At 37.6% G+C, this 19347-nt stretch overlaps 1 protein-coding gene across 1 annotated transcript; it reads left to right on the top strand.

The window, feature by feature from the left end:
- Positions 1–4986: 4986 nt before the first annotated feature.
- Positions 4987–5949, top strand: LOC115985284 (F-box/kelch-repeat protein At3g06240-like). The gene has a single exon (XM_031108242.1). The coding sequence runs from the start codon at positions 4987–4989 to the stop codon at positions 5947–5949; it is 963 nt and encodes a 320-aa protein (XP_030964102.1).
- The last annotated feature ends 13398 nt before the right edge of the window (positions 5950–19347 follow it).

Raw genomic sequence — 19347 nt, 5'->3', positions numbered from 1 at the left:
AAATTTTAACCAATAGGATTATTTATAATCAATAAATAAAATAATTTTTTTGATTAGATGAAAAACAAATAAAAAAATAGAGAAAAATGCAATGTCGTCCACAATATTTTTCACAATACTTTTACAACTAATGCTAAGAAGCAAGTTATTACAGCCTATTGTTGATGGCAAAAAAATAATTATAGTGATATTTTCAAATAAAAAACAAAAAGCAGTTTAAAATCTAGGATTTGTTGTAAAAAATATTGTGAATGTTGCACTTCTAAAAAAAAAAGAATAATAATAAGAGTTTAATTAGCAAATTTTTACTAATTTTCATCTAAATCTACCACTAACACCACTGTTTTACTTACCACTATCAATCTACCACATCAACAAGTATGAAAAATTTTGTCAAATTTTTTTTGTCTTAAAAATTCAAAAAAAAAATAAAATTCTATGTAGTTCATGTTAATTAGTAGTAATTTTGCATCTAAATAAGATGATCAATTTTCGCCTTAGGCCCCCAAATGCATCAAGCCGCCCCTGACTAAAACTGAAAACTGAAAACACTGTAGCAAAATAATTTTTAAATGTGTGAATAGTATTGTGGGACTCATTTTTAATAAAAAAGTTGATGAAAAATATAATTTGTGGGACCCATGAACAGTGCATGAGTGCACTATTCACTACTGACTTAGTCAAAAGGTGCAACTGAAGCCAAAAAAAAAAAAAAAAGAGGAAAATGCGCATGGCCCAGAAAACGCAACGCAAAACGTGGGATTCAAACTGCCCCATAGTATCAGGCAAATATAACTTTAAAACTGGGTCTTATGATTGTATTTATATCTTTAAAAATTATTTTACTATAATATTTTCAGTAATAAATTTTCAATCTTTGGTAATAAGTAATACCTAAACAGACTTTAAGTGTTTTCTATTTTAGCTTAATGATTGTTTTAAATATATTTAGAGCATTCAGCCTTCGTTTGGATACCACATAAATGAAAATTATTTCACTTTAGCTTATTTTTGTTACTATTTATATATCTCACGGTACTTTTTGGTACTATTTATAGACTCCATGGTACTATTTCAACTAATTTTTATTTTTATCTACGGTACTTTCAGCAATAAATTTCAATTTCAGCAAAATAAGTTAAAACAAACCCTCAGTATAAAGCATCTAAAAAATTTAGTTTTTAACAACTCAAAACACTACTTTACCAACTAAACTTAAATGAAAATTATTTTACTGATCAACTTATTTTTGCTAAATATCAATGAAAAATGAAAATTATTTCACTATTTAGCTTATTTTTGCTACTATTTATAGCCTCACTGCACTTTTTGGTACTATTCATGGACATACTGTACTATTTTAATTAACTTTTATCTTTATCTACGTTACTTTTAGCAATAAATTTTCAATTTCAACAAAATAATCAGTATAAAAAAAAAACCCTTAACAACTCACTGGGATGCTAGAAGCATAGTTTTAAAAACGGACTGGACCAGTCAGTTTAACCGAAAACCGGCCATTAATCTGATCCCGTTATGACAAATAACTAGAAAAGAGCTAAAAACCAAAAATAATCAAAAACCAGTCTGTTCAACCATAAAAACTGGAAACTGGTATGATTGAACTGGTTATTGGAATGTTTGATGATAGATCAAAACACTGTCATTTTAAACAACAACCACAACAAAAAGAGGGAAAAAAAAAAGAATATGAAATATAGGTAAAAAAAATTTAGAACCGTGATGTGTTTTACAAAGAGAGTGTGATCCTTCATTATATTTCTTAAGGTGGATATCATTTAGCTTTTTCAACTTCTTTAGCTTACTAATTTTTTATCTAGAGTTTTGCTGCAACGAGAGAGACTGAGAGATAAACTTAAGAGTGGCTGTGGAGCATCGAAGAAGCAGTTTTGGCTTTGGAGACTTCGGAGTTCAGATCGGACTTAAGAATAAAAGGAGAAAATTGAAGTCTAAATTAGTGGGGTTGGTGAGATAGGTGTAATATTTAATGTGGGGAGTGTATTTATTAATTAATATTTTTTTTCTTTGTACTTCCTAGACCTAAATACCCACGATACTTTACAGCTCATTTAGTGGGGTTATTTGCATGCTAATCCTAGATAAGAGCATCAACATTTCAAAATTTCAATTCTACTCTATTTTACCATCTCAAAAAACTACTTTATCATTATACTATACCATTTTACAATACCTCCAGCATCCCAACTTTTATTTTCCTATTCTACTCATTAAAATAATATATCTACACAATAAAATATTTTTCCTTTTTTTTTTTTCCAATTTTCTCCTCCACCTTCCCTCGACCTCTATCACCGCGCCTCCACTGCCCAATCACCACCACTACCCAGTCACCACCACTGCGCCTCCACCACGCCATCACTGCCCACTGCCCACCAAAATCCCATCGAACCAAAAACTCATATTAAAAAAAAAAAAAAAAAAAAAAAAAAAAACCCCATGCCGTGACCCACGCTAACCAAAATGCAGAACCCAGGCCTTGCCGACCAAGCACGACCCAGACCTCGCCAACCAAGCACGACATAGCAACCCACAATCAAACACAGCAACCCACCCACTCCTATTCAAACCTTTGTCAAACCCATCGGAGCCATCTCTAGCAAACCCAGTCCATCGATCCAAACCCACCATCAACCGATCCCAACCCGCCACCATGCCCAAATCAAACCACGAACCCAACCCAGCTCCGGGGCAAGCCTTGAACAAGAAAAAGAGATGTGAAATGAGAGAAAGAGTGAGGACTGAGAGAAAGAAGGACTTTGCAGGGAGTGGAAGACGGAGAGACAGAGTGGGAGTGAGGGAGAGAGGACTGAAGGAGAGAGAGAATTGATGGAATAGAAAACTAATATTTAGCTTTAGAATTGTGCTACAGTGCAATTCTAAAGGTAGAATTGCACTATAGCAGTATTACAAAAAAATTTGCAATACTTGGGTTTTGAATTCCCTAATACTGAGCACTTTGGAGCTTGAAATGTCAAATTCTCCTTACATTTGGCATTTGCATTCCCCAATACTGATGCTCTAACCACAACACTATGACACCTGATTTAAACCAAAAACAAACAAACAAACAAACTGTGGAACAAATTATATAAATACCAAATATATAAATATAATAATAAAACAACCTTACTACAACTTTGTTATTATCTATTGTTAATATAATACTTTTTTTGTTAGAGTTAATTTGATATTGAATAGATATAACTTCTTATATATAAGTTTTAGATTAATTTTCTAAGTACAGTACAAGAAAACTAAATTCATATATATATATATATATATATATATTAAAACTAAATATTATTAGTCATAAATTTATTATTTTTTATAATTGTAAAATTATAAAATAAATATTTATGACGTTACCGGTCAGATCATCGGTTCGACTCTGGTCAGACCAAAAAATCGATAACCAGTTCATTTTTTAGTTCTTTGACCGTACTACTTTTTAAAACCATGGCTAGAAGTGCTAATGACCCCATAGAAGCACACTGAGTGAATTGAATAATGACCCCAAATTTTATAATAATAAAAAAAAGTACTACCCCACATCTGTACACGAGAATTAATAAAATGTTGATTTTGTAATTTTTTTTTTTTTTTGGGGAATTCATTTTGCATTTTAATGTTGGGGGAGAGTTTGATTTGGTTGTGGTTGATTAGTGGAACGGGTTTCATTGGATTTTGTGGCAACGTAGTGAGAGAAATGACACTTCCAAATGTGAGCAAAAAGAAAAAGTCAATCTTGGAATGATCGAGAATTTGAGACCAAAACAGAAGCATATGAATGAAGAGAAGTGAGAGAGAGTTAACTTTTGGCCAGAGGAAAGAGAAATGATTGGAAAATTTTGGGTTAAACTCCATAGTTTTGAGTTAAAAAATACAAATAAAATAGATATTAAAAATTAAAAATATAAAACTTAAAAATACAATAAAAATGATAAATATTCAAAAATTCTATACAGTCCACTTCAATCATATTCAATCCACTTTGGTCCTATTACATCTACTTTGGTCCACCACATTTATTGTGAACTTTTGGCTAAAGGAAAGGGAAACAATCCTGTTGACGAAAATTGTTAACCAATGTTTAACAATAATTGTTAGATTATGTTTAACAAACACTGTCAAATTATGTTTAACAAAAATTGTTATGTCTAATTCATCAAATATAATTTCACCCATAGGCCTTTTGTTATATGAGTTTTATTGATATGAGTAGTACTCATTCAAGATAATGTATTTCTTAATTACAACAACTTATTTCAAGTGAAAACCCTTTGATTCCAACTATGTTGTCTTTGTATATGGGTTTATTTATTTTATGGGTTTATTTATTTTCATGTTTAAGGGGATATGTGTTTTTATTTATTTGTGGCTGCACCTAATAATTTATTTAGGTTGCTTACGTACCCTTGGCGGGGATCAAGCCAATTCGTAGTTCTTAATTTGAGGTTTTAGATTTAAAATCCTCAAATTGATTTTGCCCAATTTAAATGATGGACATTTAAGTTAAATACTTTGTATTTAATTAAGCATCGACTTAATTTTACTTTTGGGTGAGATAATTGATTTTAATTTCAACAATAAGTCAAGAACCATATTTTTATGAAAACTGAATCAAGGATTCTCTTTTATGAGAAGTTGAATGTCCAAGAAATTTTCCCTTTTTCTTTCATTTGCTTCCTTGTTGGAATTTTAATAATATTTGGATTGAGGTTCCCAAATTTAATTAAGGGAAAGAAAACTCCTTTGAAGCATCTTCCTTACGACATCGTACTAAACATTCTGACAAGACCACCGGTGAAATTAGTGATGAGATTAAGTTGCGTTTCCAAATCCTTGGACTCTTCAATAATCAGTCCCCATTTCATCTCCACCCACCTTAATAATATCAACAACAAAGATGATGAGGATGACGATGATCATCATTACCTCATACACATGCCGGCTTCTCCTCCTCGTACTCGTAGTATTAACAGGTCAATCTGTACGGTCGCTTTGGACCGCACGTTTGATGGGATTTCGGAAGTTAGAATTCCATCTGATTTTTCTTCCAACGTTGCCGATATAATCGGTTCCTGCAATGGCTTATTGTGTCTCGTTGATTACACTAATAATATATATTTGTGGAACCATAGCATTAGAAAATTCAAGAAGTTGCCTCGTACTTGCTTAAAAAACTTAAACTATGCTACACTCGGATTTGCTTATCATTCGCAGAATAATGATTACAAGGTTGTCAGGATTTCATCTACTAGTTGGTTGCCAACCCTGCCTCTGCCTCTATCTGAGATTGAGGTGTACACATTAAGTTCGGATTCATGGGGAAGGGTTGGAATCGATTTCACAACCAATGGTGTGTTCTTTAACAAAAATAATCTTTTGACAACCCCATTGGTTAGTGGAGCTTTACACTGGATGGCAGTTAAGAGCGAAGGAGAAGAAATTCGTGATTGTGAAATGATTATATCATTTGATGTCAATAGTGAGGAATTCAGAAAGCTAGCACAGCCTCATGGTTCTATCGATGACAACACCATTAATGAATGTCTTGCATCATTCAAGGGGAAACTGGCTTTCATTACATATGGACATAGTGAACAACTTGGCTTTCAACACTCCATATGGGTGATGAGGGAGTATGGTGTGGTTGAGTCTTGGAATAAACTTTTTGTTCTACCATTTGAAACACCATCTTATTGCGTTGCCTTTACCGAGTATGGTTCACTTCTGATTTTTATGGACTTGTGCACTGCATTAGAGAATGGTAAATTTCAGTTTCTTTTAATTGACACTGAAACTCGACAGGAGAAAAGGGATCCAGATATCCAATATATTTCAACTGTAGCTGCTTTCATGGAGAGCCTTGTTTTACTTGATGGAGCAAATGTGGTGTCTTACTAAGCAGATGGTTGCATATAAGAAGTGAAGTCACTAGTGGTATTCCTTTCCCTTTAGTAGAAGGCATGATGGAATTGCTAAAACCTTGATTTTAATCCCAGGTTTACATTACCCTTTTGTGGCTTTATTATATGTTAGTATTTGATATTTGCATGTGGATTGGTTGTTGTGCACATACTTAAGTACAGTAATGTTAACAAAAACAATACTTGGTCAATGTAACCCTTCTTTGCTTGCGTGTTCCTTTGGTAGTGCTACAAAGAACTAGATTAGAGCTTTCCTGACTTCAATTTAAAAGTAGAAATGACCAAAAACCAAAAGAGAATAGTAGTAGCCAAGTGTTTCTCTAGTGAGCATGCTACCATTCCAATATCATGTTCTTACTTCCATGGTCTTTGTTGGTTTGTGTACTGTAATTAACCTTAATATTGACATTAATAAGCTAATTTATTTGACAGATGATGGGTTCCAAGATATCTTATCTTGCTATATTACCCTATCTCTAGCCTTTGAGAGATGAATCTTAATAAGGAATTCTGTTATGTTTTGCTTAGGTGGGTTCAATGGCATGTTTATTGTCAGTAGATGTGGATCAAAAAATTTAGGTGGTTAAATGTGGTATTTCTTTTAGTACTGTTTTTTTTTTATAGGTAAGTAAAATTTATTTTATTATAAAAAAGACTTCACCCAGCACATGGGATATGTACTGGTGGGGTACTACAATCCTCGAAAGGTACAGCAATCAATAAGGGTGTGTTTGAATCGGCTTCAAACCAATTTCAGAAATCAATTTCCGGAAAATGCGTGCGTTTGGCTGTCACGGAAAACATCATTTTTCGGAAAATGATTTCCTGTTGACCGAAATTTTCAGTTTGACCACGGAAATGAATTTCTGCCTTCATTTTCACTTCAAAGGATTTCCGGAAAAAGAGAGAGAGAGAGAGAGAGCGCGCGCGCGAGAGGAGAAGACCAGTCCGAGCTCCAGTCCGCGCCGATCTCCAGTCCACGCGCACGGACCAGTCCGACGACGGCGATCGACGCTTCGCGAGATCGCGTCGGATCGAGATCGCGATCGACGGCGCGATCTCGCGAAGCGTCGTTCGCGAGATCGCGCCGTCGATCGCGATCTCGCCTTCGCGAGATCGCGCCGGATCGAGATCGCGATCGACGGCGTGATCTCGCGAAGCGTCGACCGCGAGATCGCGACGTTGATCGCGATCTCGCCTTCGTGCGATCTCGCCTTCGCGAGATCGCGCCGGCGAGATCGCGCCAGCGAGATCGCGATCTCGGATCGCGATCGTGTTTTCTGGATAAACGTTTTCTGGGTTGTGGCTTGTGTCTGGATTTGTGTTTTCCTTTCTTCTTTTCCAAACACTAGAAAATATTTTCCGGAAAATTTTTTGAAATGCAACCAAACACACAGAAATATTTTCCTTTTCCAGAAATTAGCATTTCCGGAAAATATGTATTTTCCGGAAAACGTTTTACGGCAACCAAACACAGCCTAAATCGATAAAACTAGAGAAATTAAGAATGACTTCTTACGGAAGCCATCCACTCATACAATAGGCGTAGAAAAAGAAATTTCACATCCAGTCTTGACTGTTGGTACTGTTGTGCTCTATATCCTAAAACATGCCATGGTTTATGCTACTAAGGAATTTTTTTTTTTTTTTTTCTCCTGATAATTAAATAATACTTCATTGATGAAAAAAGAAGGTAACACAAAGAACCACAGCACACAGGCAGTGTGCTAAGGATACAAACAGGAATTTGTTCACCAAACTTGTTTAATTAACGAGGAAGAATTTAAAGGCATATATAGCTGTTAGGTTCTGACTTCTGAGGTACATTTATTTTTCTCCTAGGCGTTTGGAATTTATTGACCCTATTTATTAATGAGAAAATCTGGTTGATGAAGCATCTGTATACCACTTTAGTTGTATGTCATCCCAAGTTGGAAAAACCAAATATTAAGTTCTTATAAAATATATATATATATTTATATATATATATATATATATATATTTGTGCAAAATTAGCTGTGCCACTTGGCGTAGTGTGAGACATTGACGATACATTTTTAAATGGTTATTGCGTTTTGGGGTTGAGGAGTCACTTCTTTGAAGGAGGGTGGTAGCTATGAAGTTTGGGGAAGAGTGGGCGGGATGGACTTCTAAGTTGGGCAGGGGTGTATATGGTTGCGCCATTGTGGTTTGTGGAGAGGTATTCAAATGGGTTGGGTGGCATTTAGCCAAAACACTCTGTTTGAGATTTGGGTGGGGAACAGACTGAAATTCTGGCATGATTAGTGGCATAATGGTGTTAAGTAGCCACACAAGATTGCTGCTGGTGCTGCATTCTAGGCTGAAATATAAGGAAGATAGGGGCTGGTGGAAGATTGTTAACAGTGAGAATAAAGTGAGGGGTTCTGCACCATGACTTTTTGGAAAAGCTTAAGAAGGTAGTTGATCATATCAGAATTTTTTTTTTTTTCTTTCTTAGTTATTTATTTTTATGCATTTGATGTTGAAGGATTTTATATTGTTTGATGCTAGAGAGGACATGCATGACTTGTTATTTTTTTTTTATTATTATTTTTTTTAATCATGATCCTTGGTTTGGAGAGGTCCCACTGTCCCAATAAGGTTGTATCCAAATTTCTTTGTGATAGATTTGGTAAGATTGCAACATTGGCTTTTTTATTTCGTTGCATTGGCTTCTTCATCATAGGCAAAGATTTTTAGAGGCAGAGCAGAGTTGGGGGCACTAGAGTTAGTGTCTTCCTTTTCTTAACTGTTGGATTCGGTGAATGTGTAAGTTGTAGGAAAGTTTGATGTCCAATCTTATTGTAGGGCTTCAAAAGCACCTTTTGGAGCTATGTTTCCGTGGAGTCCAAAGGTGTCCTCTAGTGTTTCTTTGTGCAAGACTGCAGCTTTAGGGATGATTTTTAGTAGCAAGGAATATCTTGAAAAGCTCAAAGTTTTACCTCATTAAATCTCTTTTAAGATTTACAACAAACTTCTTATTTGTTGAAGAACCCATATAATTTGTGCCTTAACTTCTAATTAACCACTTAAACCCCCCAATCTTGAAGCCTTTGTGATGCTTTCCTGAAAATCGGTGCGACTTGTTTCTGCACAATTTGTTAAATTTCTTTTCTCTAGCCCTGCTATTATGTTCAAAATACAAGCTCTAAACCCTTCTACAATTCCAAGCCCTTACCTGCTGGATTCAGTGAATGTGTAACTTGTAGGAGAGGATGAAATGGTTTGGAATTTAATGAAATATAGAAGTTTGTAGGGCTTCCAGACTGCCTATTGGAGCTCTGTTTGAGTGGAGTCCAAATGTGTCCTCAAAAGTTTTCTTGTGCAAGACTGCAGCTTTAGGGAAAATTTTAATAGTAAAGAATATCCTCAATAAAAAATTATTATTTTGGTCCGGCTTTTGTCCAAGTTAAGTGGAGAGAAACTGTTAATAAGCTGTCACTGTAGTGTTTAGTTGCACTTTGGTTGTGGCCGCAAATTTTTCCTTGTTTCAGGTTTAGGGCTGCTGCCTAAGTAGTTTATTGAGATATTTGGATGGTGGGAAGGAAGGTGCAGGAGGCACAGCAATAATGGGATTTGGAATGATTATATCACTTATCCTAAAATGGTGTAAATGGTAAAAGAGATTTGCACTTTTGAGGGTGCTGAGAATAGCTGTTCCCCTCCCCCCCCCCCTTTTTGGGTCAAAGGCTCTTTTATCCCATCCCATTTTTAGTTTGGTTCACTTCTTGGCTTTTCCTCATTGTGTATTTATTTATTTAAGTATTTAGAATTTTGATTGTATAAATAACAGCTGCATCTTCAGTTAAATTCACCAATTTTGTATCCTGGTGTGGTTTATTGAAAGACGAGCAAAGGAAAAAACAATGAGAGGATGCCTGTGACGTGAACTAGAATACCGTTTAGGCTTTCCTCTGGTAGTTACTAGTTACATTCGTATGCTAGAATTCTAGTTCAATCTGCGTGTGGAGATTATTCAAAAATCACTTAAAATAGGTACTTACAAGTGTTTCAGATCATGGTTTGCTATTGTAATTTGTCTTAAATAACACATTCTTTACCTCTTTTTACGTTGTGCGATACATAACACCACACAAACAATTCCTAGTCATTTAGATAGGTCATGGAACTTTATTCATTGTGTTTAGAGGTCTGCTTTGTGGATTTTAATTCTCATGTCAAGGGTCCGGTTCAAGCAGATAAAAAGGTGCTTGAGTGTCCTAGTAAAAATTGTTCATTTTGAGCTCTAGCCGATACAGCCACACAGGTTTGTATAGCAGACCCCCCAGCTATTCATGTGTTCCTTTTATTTGATTCATCAAAGTATTGAATTAATTTTGTTGTTCATAGCTATTACTATTATCTGTAGCTTGGTATCACTAATCAGTAATCAGTTCACAATGTACAACCGAGTGACCTAAAGGCGTTTGATCTAAGCCAACTTATTTGCAGAAGTTACTTTTTGTCTCATCTTTAATCAAATAAGATGGCTTAGTCCACAATGCAATGCAATTTATTAGATTGTGCCTTATAGCGTGGCAACATAGTTGTACTTGTGCACTGATGAATTATCACTAGTCTTTAAGAAAAATGAAATTGAATCTAAATGGATAATGGCTTTGTTATTTGCCTTTAGAATTTAGATAGTAATATTTTTCTTTTTTGGGGCGGGGGAGCATAAAAATTCATGTGATTTGCCCTAGATCACAGATATTATCTTGAATTTTGAAGTGTGATACATAATCTTCCCATTGTACAAATTAAAATGAAAAATATTAATTAGTGAAGGAAAAACTGAACACCACATTGTTTTTGGTTTCCCATAGTGTATCCTCGAAACTTTCAACCGGAGACTAATCACTGTTCGCAACGGGTGAGCCTTAGTGGGGTAAATCACTGGCCTAGGGGGTTTCGAACACCACATTGTCACCTTTCCAATTCATCACCTATCACAACTATGATTTGGGCACTTTCTCCTTAGTTGACTGATGGTCATTAGAAGAGTCCATTTTGCTGGTGTAGAATTATTCTATCAAACACAACTATTTGATGTTCAAAATGTTTGAAATACCATGTTAAAGTGGTGCTACTTGGTTCGGGTTTATTAAGTTATATTCCCTATAATAAACCGCCTTAATTCAAGTTATTCTACTTTTTTTTAAAATTGCTTTTGAACCAAATCAAAGACAAAAAAATAAAACTACAATTTTGGTCTTATTTGTGTCTGTTTTGTCGTTCAACCTTAGAATCAAGGTACTTCAACTAGTAATTGTCTCTTAACTTTCAAAATTAAATCAATTTATTTTTCATTTTTCAATAAAACAATTTTATCATTATAAATTGACTTGATTAAGAACAAAAAATTGATACATGAATGAGATTGACACACTAATAAAATGTATTTTTAGTAAGCTTATCAAAACTATTTCTTCGGTATGACTCAACTAATTTGTCAAAAAACTCTTATCAAAACTATTTCTTCGGTATGACTCAACTAATTTGTCAAAAAACTTATAAATATATTTCAACAGTATCAAAGTTTTATAAATATACTAGTAGTAGTCTAGTGCGTTAAGGTTTTGGTCCAATTCGGTTCACTTTAGTTCATTGGATCTCTATTTTGGTACATACAGTCCACTTCAATCCATACTGTCCAATTCAGTTCGTTTGGTCCTTTTCTGTCCAATTAAGATAATTCAGTCTAATTTGGTCCATTCAGAACTTTAGGTCCATATTGGTCCAATTCAGTCTACATCGGTCTATTTGGTGCACTTACTTAAGAATGGGAAAAGAGAAGTTAAGGTTGAATGCAAAGTTTTAAAAACTAGAACCGTCAAAGAACCAATTTGATTCTCAGCTTTTATCTACTGAACCACCGGTTTTCCCAATTTTTATCTGACTGGATTAGGGTCTAGTTCCTAGTTGAATTGGTTGATACAATTCGATTTTTAAAACCATGGTTGAGAATGCCTATTTTAAATCCAAATTTATTTAAAAACTACTTTAAGTTGCAGTTTTTACTATATAATTGCAAGTGGGAATCTTAAGGGATATGTTACCACTTAGGCGGTTTTGTTATTTAAAGGCAAAATAGATTTTGAGTTGATGCTAATGTGGCTGTTTCCTTTCAAATCCTATAACACAGGATAAGAATAAAAGAGCCCCATAATTATTAAAAAAAAATTGTTAGTAATATATCAACAAAACATAAAATCAAATAAAATAGAATTTAAATATAAGAAAACGTAAATAATATTGTACCTATCAAAATATTATCAACCAAATATAAAATCAAATATGATAGAACTAAAATAAAATTATTGATAAAAAAATTAAGTCGTTGAAATTTTATAAACCAAAAAACAATGCAGTTGATATGAACATAGGTTGTATGTTTTGATAAAACATTAACAATAGTTTTTATTTTTTTTAAAACACAAATAGTAGTTGATAAGAACAAATAAGCTATTTGTTCTTTATCTAAAAAATTGCAATTTGGTGCATCAATTTTACGCAATCATAACTTCTAGGGGCCCAATTTTATTTTATAGTATATGATTTCAATTTTTTTATTTTAAGGATATTCCAATGATGCATAAAGTTGCACTTACATCTGTAGAAAACTCTCTATAAAATGACTGGCTCTAATTCTCCTGTTTGAATCCAATATTTGTGCCTTATAGATGGGGCATTAAACATAGCTTAAATATTGTTACAAAGTAAACAAGAGAGAAACTAGAACTGTGGAAATAAGCTTAAAAAAATTGTTAGAAAAATTGCTTATTTGCCTTTTGTCCCATATTATACAAATTAGTTTGTAACTCTTGCATATACATATGATATATTTACAAATAAGTATAACTAAAATTTTACTAAGTTTATATATAATAAATGTAGTATTTGTATATTTGAAAATATAAAATGAGTACTTGTTATATAAATATAAGTTTTTTAGAACAAAAATAAATATAAGTTTATTTCAAACAAATGAAAAAAAAAATCATTTAAATTGTTATTCATGAAATTTTCAATCTTCATGTGGGGCCAAAGAATTTGAGGTCCCGGCCCACTTTCCATTAGGGCCCAAGGCCCGCGTCGAGGAGGGTAGTTGCCGAGGACAAGTGGCGAAGGTACAAATGGCCTAGAGATGCAGCCGAGGATGACCCTGTCCTCGGCATCCTACTCCTCGGCATCGGGCCAAAAGGGAAGAACGACACGTTATTAAAGGCGGCCTCCGAAACGCTCCTAAAAGAAAAGGCGAGTAGAGTGGGACTCGCACAGGGGTACAGTGTGGGAGTGGCTCAAGGAAAAGACGTCACCTCCATATTGAATGCGCCAACAAACGTCCTAACCATATTGATGGGAAAAGACCCCTGAACAGTGTGGCTTCGGTTATTACAACTAACAGAAAGTAGGGGGAGGCGGCTGATGGGACAGGTACTCGAGTAGTTACCTGCCTGATCAACAGATGGAAGGTCAGAATCAACTAAGAGGGACTATATAATGTAAGAACTCGGGCGCCAAAAGGGGACTGGAGTCGCCCAGGCTGTGCCAAGGAGAAAATCTTCTTGGGCAAGCACGGTATATCCTTGTGCGATTACCATGAACACCATGACTAACTACTGTCCGATGATCAAGGCCTAGCCTTTCAGCCCATTCTCTACAAATTTATTGTTTGGGCCTTTAACGTTCGAACCCAACACACCAACTTGGAGTCGTTACAAATTGAGTCCTTACAATTGGCGCCGTCTGTGGGGAGGCTTGTGCATTGGCACAGGCGGTGTTAGGATCAAGCCCCTGTCAAACAAGGGTTCGCGAAAGCCCCTCCATCATTTCTAGTAGCACGCTGTTGTTGTCCTAATGTAAAGTTCCATTAGGGGCTACACTTCGTAGTGTCAGTGGCACGGGCAGTTCTAGGGGCTTCCAATATCAAGTCAACGCCTCACAGCTTGGTTGAGGGGCTAATCTTCAAAACTTAAAGAAAATCTAAGTTTTGGACAGAATCAAGGTATTGCATGGTCTTCGGACTCAAACCAATGGGGAAACCAACTACTTGAAGAAAATCTAAGTTTCGGACAGAACCAAGGTATTACATGGTCCTCAGACTCAAACCTATGGGAAAACCAACTACTTTAAGAAAATCTAAGTTTTGGACAAAACTAAGGTATTGCATGGTCCTCGAACTCAAACCTATGGGGAAACTAACTACTTAAAGAAAATCTAAGTTTTGGACAAAACCAAGGTATTGCATGGTTCTCAGACTCAAACATATAGGGAAACCAACTACTTAAAGAAAATCTAAGTTTTGGATAGAATCAAGGTATTACATGGTCCTCGGACTCAAACCTATGGAGAAACCAACTACTTAAAGAAAATCTAAGTTTTGGACAAAACCAAGGTATTGCATGGTCCTCGGACTCAAACCTATGGGAAAATCAACTACTTAAAGAAAATCTAAGTTTTGGACAGAACCAAGGTATTGCATGGTTCTCAGACTCAAACCTATGGGGAAACCAACTACTTAAAGAAAATCTAAGTTTTGGATAGAACCAAGGTATTGCATGGTCCTCGGACTCAAACTATGGAGAAACCAACTACTTAAAGAAAATCTAAGTTTTGGACAAAACCAAGGTATTGCATGGTCCTCGGACTCAAACCTATGGGGAAACCAACTACTTAAAGAAAATTTAAGTTTTGGACAGAACCAAGGTATTGCATGGTTCTCGGACTCAAACCTATGGGGAAACCAACTACTCCAAGAAAATCTAAGTACCCAGCTCAACAACACACACGGCACCTCAGATGATGCCTTTAGTTCCCTAGAAATATGTTTAGATACAAATTCAACACCCTATGGGCGTGGGTAAGTTAGAATTCTGGGATATGATCCTACATGTGTCATATGCCCAACTATTCATGCATGTTAGGGTAACTAGTTCAAAAACCATGAGATTTGCAACAATAGTAAATATTGGCAAGTGCAACGAACATGTAAGTTAAAGGAAAAAGGAAGAAAAGAATTTTATACATGTGGTCAAAGAGTTTAATTACAAACAAACTATAAAGTCCTCAAAACAAAAGGGAAACTAATTAATAGAAAAGTTAGAAACAAATACAAAAGTTGGTCAGGGCTTCTACTTCTTCGGTTTCGTTTTGGCCACTTCCTGGGAAGGTTGAGCAGGATTAGCCTCGGGGCCCTGAGAGACATCCCCTCCCTGGGAAGGCTGAGCAGGATTAGCCTCGGTGCCCTTGGAGACATCAGCAAGGGGAATGGCCTGAAAAGGCTGAACAAAGAGAGCCGGCTCCTCGGCACCGGTGATCTGAGCATTGACTGTAGACTTGGCAACCTCCTGAGGCATCTCAGGATTCAGACCTCCCGGTGTTCCTGTCGCCTCACGAGGCTCTCCTCCCTCAGTCGACTCGCCAGGAATGACAATGAGCTGAGCAGCTTCTGATTAAGCAGCTTCGTCCTGCTTTGGAATGCTCACAGCCTCGGAGCTGGCGGAGGCGGTCTCACGAATGGCTGGAGGATAAAATATGCTCTCCACCTTCCACAAATCAGACAAAGCCTCCACCCCAGCTCGTTTGAGGGCCTCGTTCCAAACCTAGGAGCAGTATAGCCTACATACACCAGGGATTTGAGCTTTAAGGTGGGCCTGGGTTTCAGCCACCCTCACCTTGTAACCCTCCTCCTCGGCCTTGTCCTTAGCAGTTTCGGCCTCAGTCCTGGCAAACTCAGCCTCCATCTTGGCCCTCACAGCTTCATCCCTGGCAAATTCCACCACGCCCTTAGCATTGTCTGCCTCGATCAGTTTCTTCTTTAAATCACTAATCTGCTCCTTGGCAATCTCCAATTACTCATCGACAGCAAGTAGGCGCCTCGTCTATTCCTCGGCCTGTTTTTGGGCACCAGTCAAACCTGCCTTGGCACTATCCCTGACTCTGGTTACCTCCTTTAAGTCCTCTCTGGCCTTCGTGAGGTCAGCCTTGGACTTTGTGAGGGTTCGCGCAACATCTATACGTTTATTGCGCTCAAGCTCTATGGTCTTACTCTGCCCCTAAGTTTCTTCCTCCATCCTATAGGTAGCCTGGATAGCTTGCCAATTGAGACAAACACATTATGAATGAAAATCTGGAAGCAAGAATCGATAGAGTCTTAGATTTCAAAAGCCTTACCATACCCAGGTACCTCTTCGTACTGAGGAAAACCTCCTGCATCCTCATATTTTTCAACTCCTTCATATCAGTAGGAAGCAGTAGGGCCCTCTCTAACGCATCGGCCACATAAGCGCCTTCGTTGTCTCTAAGGTTCCTTAAGGATGCATCTTCCATCAATAGCTCCCCGTGGAGCATTGGGGCAGAAAGCCAAGCGCTCGGCGCGGATTGGGCATCAATCCTTTTCCCCTAACTTTGATGCCCGATCTTTAACTGTTTTTGAGCTGGCAGGGCTTCGTCCTCCTCTCGAAGGGATTGGGATTTCCCCCCATCCATTGGCTCCTTACCCTTGGGACTCCTCTTTCTCTTTGGGCTGGTGGGCTCGGGCCGAGGAGGTAGTGCTGATTAGGGAGAAGTAGGAAGTTTGGGGCGAGGAGATTGTGGTTACGACCTGGAAGGAGAAGACCTATTCTAGAAAGGCTGGTGCTGAGGTGGGGGAGTTGGAACACTGGATTGTGACTTCCCTTGTATACCCTTCCCTGGCTGACCCTCGAGGAGGTCGAATAAGCTAGTCGGGGGCTTTCTCTTAAGACGCATCTTTGCCCAAGAAGATGTTCCCACTAACAACAGTTCCGCTTCGGACAAATCAGGGTCACCCAGGTCACTGGAAGGATCCTCGAATGGGTCAACTTGGTCAAATACCCCGAATTCCTCCTCGGACTGACCCAGATCACCTTCGCCCTCCGCTGCTTGGTGAGACGAGAAAGAGCCCGCCAACGGGATGCCCTTCGGGACAGGAGATCCTTCAGAGATCAAAAACCTGTCCTCGACTACAGTAATTTTCTGAAGCCGAGGATCGTTAGCTCTGATCACGTGCTTTTGGTCGACAAATGACTTCTGGATGGGATCGTACTCTAAGATTTTGTGAGCAGGTCTGACTTGACCATCCTCGTCATTTACGAAGACCGCCGTCTAGAGAACAGTCTCCAAATCCACCCGATTGACTAGATGAAAGTGTCGGTGAAAGGCGTGTGGATCTGTAAAAAAAAATGGGGGGCATGTTCATAGTTAGTAACCGAATTACATAAAATTTAGACGGCGCAAGAGATTGGCCCCCTCTTACTTTCTACACCCCACCTGGTTCTCCCTCCACCATTGGGTAAGGAAGGTCATCGTGCCACTCCCCAGACACAATAAGAAAGTCCTTATTCAATCCTTTATTGGACTCGGGGAGGCACTAGATTAGTTGAACCTTGTCGTCTTTCGTCTTCATGTAGTAGGATTTGCCCCTCAGATGTTGGAGGTTGTAGCACCAATTTATGTCATGATGGGTTAGTCTTAGTCCTATTATTTCGTTCAAGGCATCCACATAGCCTAGAATCCTAAACACGCATTGGGTAGGAGCTAATTGGAAGTACCTAAAGTAACTCCTCATTACCGGCCACATGGGGATTCTCATACCCCCCTCTATGAATGCGAGAAGGGGAATTACCACCTCGCCTGTCCTTCTCTTAAGATGCCACTCCCCCACCTTACTGTACCTCAAACTTACATTGAGGGGTATCCTATAGTCGACGATGAACTTTTCCATCGCCTCTTCGATCTTAACCAACTTTTTCAATTTAAACATCTCTAGTAACCACTAAACAGACTCAGAGGATCACGGGAGAAGGAGAGGAACAAGAGAAAATTGAACCCAAAAGAGAAAAAGCACAAGTTAGTGAGAGCAGAAGACTTACAGAAAGGAGAAAAGGTTCCTTGGACAGGCTTTTTATACTGGAGATAGACTTGAATTTGGATGAAAGTTTGACTGAACCCAGTATATGTGCGCTAGAGCTCTTAAATGTGAAAGTGAAAGGACAAATCAGTTTTAAAAATTATTTATACCTCTCCTCAAAAGTAACTGCATGAATTTTCCCGCCCATATAGGTGAGGAAATCTCCACCGTTAGATTACCATTGCGCCGTTGAACGTGGGAAGCACAGAGCCACCCGCATTTAATGAAGACACGTTTCACCTCCCAAGGCTCCAAGAACATGTCTCGGGCAGACGAAGAGTATCTGGAACTGATAGTTGACAAGGATTGACAAACTATGACAGAGGCTTGATGTCATCAAAACCCTCCTCTCTGTCCGAGGATCCGGATAGCAGGATTTTGAGGGGCTATTATGGGGTCAAAAAATTTGAGGTCCCGGCCCACTTTCCATTAGGGCCCAAGGCCCGCGCCGAGGAGGGTAGTTGCTGAGGACAAGTGGCGAAGGTTCAAATGGCCTAGAGATGCAGCCGAGGATGACCTTGTCCTCGGCATCCTACGGGCCAAAAGGGAAGAATGACATGTCATTAAAGGCGGCCTCCAAAACGCTCCCAAAAGAAAAGGTGAGTAGAGTAGGACTCGTACGGGGGTACAGTGTGGGAGTGGCTCAAGGAAAAGACGTTACCTCCACATTGAATGCGCCAACAAACGTCCTAACCATATTGATGGGAAAAGACCCCTGAATAGTGTGGTTTCGGTTATTGCAACTAACAGAAAGTGGGAGGAGGCGGCTGATGGGACAGGTACTCGAGTAGTTACCTGCCTGATCAACAGATAGAAGGTCAGAATCAATTGAGAAGGACTATATAATGTAAGAACTCGGGCGCCAAAAGGGGATTGGAGTCGCCCAGGTTGTGCCAAGGAGAAAATCTTGCCAAGGAGAAAATCTTCTTAGGCAAGCACGGTATATCCTTGTGCGATTACCATGAACACCATGACTAGCCACTGTCTGGTGATCAAGGCCTAGCCTTTCAGCCCACTCTCTATAAATTTATTGTTTGGACCTTTAACGTTTGAACCCAATACACCAACTTGAGGTCGTTACAAATTGAGTCCTTACACTTCATTTATCCAATCACTATTTGTATAATCTATTTTATACTATCATTTAAGGGATTTTCAAGCCATGGACTTTACTATTTGTCAAATCAAACTTTTTTTTTATAACATTATTATTTGACTCTTCGACTTTTGCAGTAATAATTTACTTAGCACAAAAATTTAAAAATCATATGAAATATGTGACATAAAATTTGACAACAATAGAAATTAAATATAAAATATAGTTGAATTTTCTATCATTTTTTACTACTATATACCGAAATAAACTATTTTGTCTAAAATTAAAAAAAAATAAAAGAAAAACTATTTTGCATATTCATAGAG

Source organism: Quercus lobata, chromosome 4, assembly GCF_001633185.2.
Source record: "Quercus lobata isolate SW786 chromosome 4, ValleyOak3.0 Primary Assembly, whole genome shotgun sequence".
Classification (NCBI taxonomy): Eukaryota; Viridiplantae; Streptophyta; class Magnoliopsida; order Fagales; family Fagaceae; genus Quercus; species Quercus lobata.
The sequence above is the reverse complement of the archived record's forward strand: the minus strand, read 5'-3'. Positions and strand labels throughout refer to the sequence as shown.

Bases quoted from the DNA above. Each gene is read 5' to 3' on its own strand.
- LOC115985284 (XM_031108242.1), top strand. From the start codon at position 4,987: ATGCCGGCTTCTCCTCCTCGTACTCGTAGTATTAACAGGTCAATCTGT.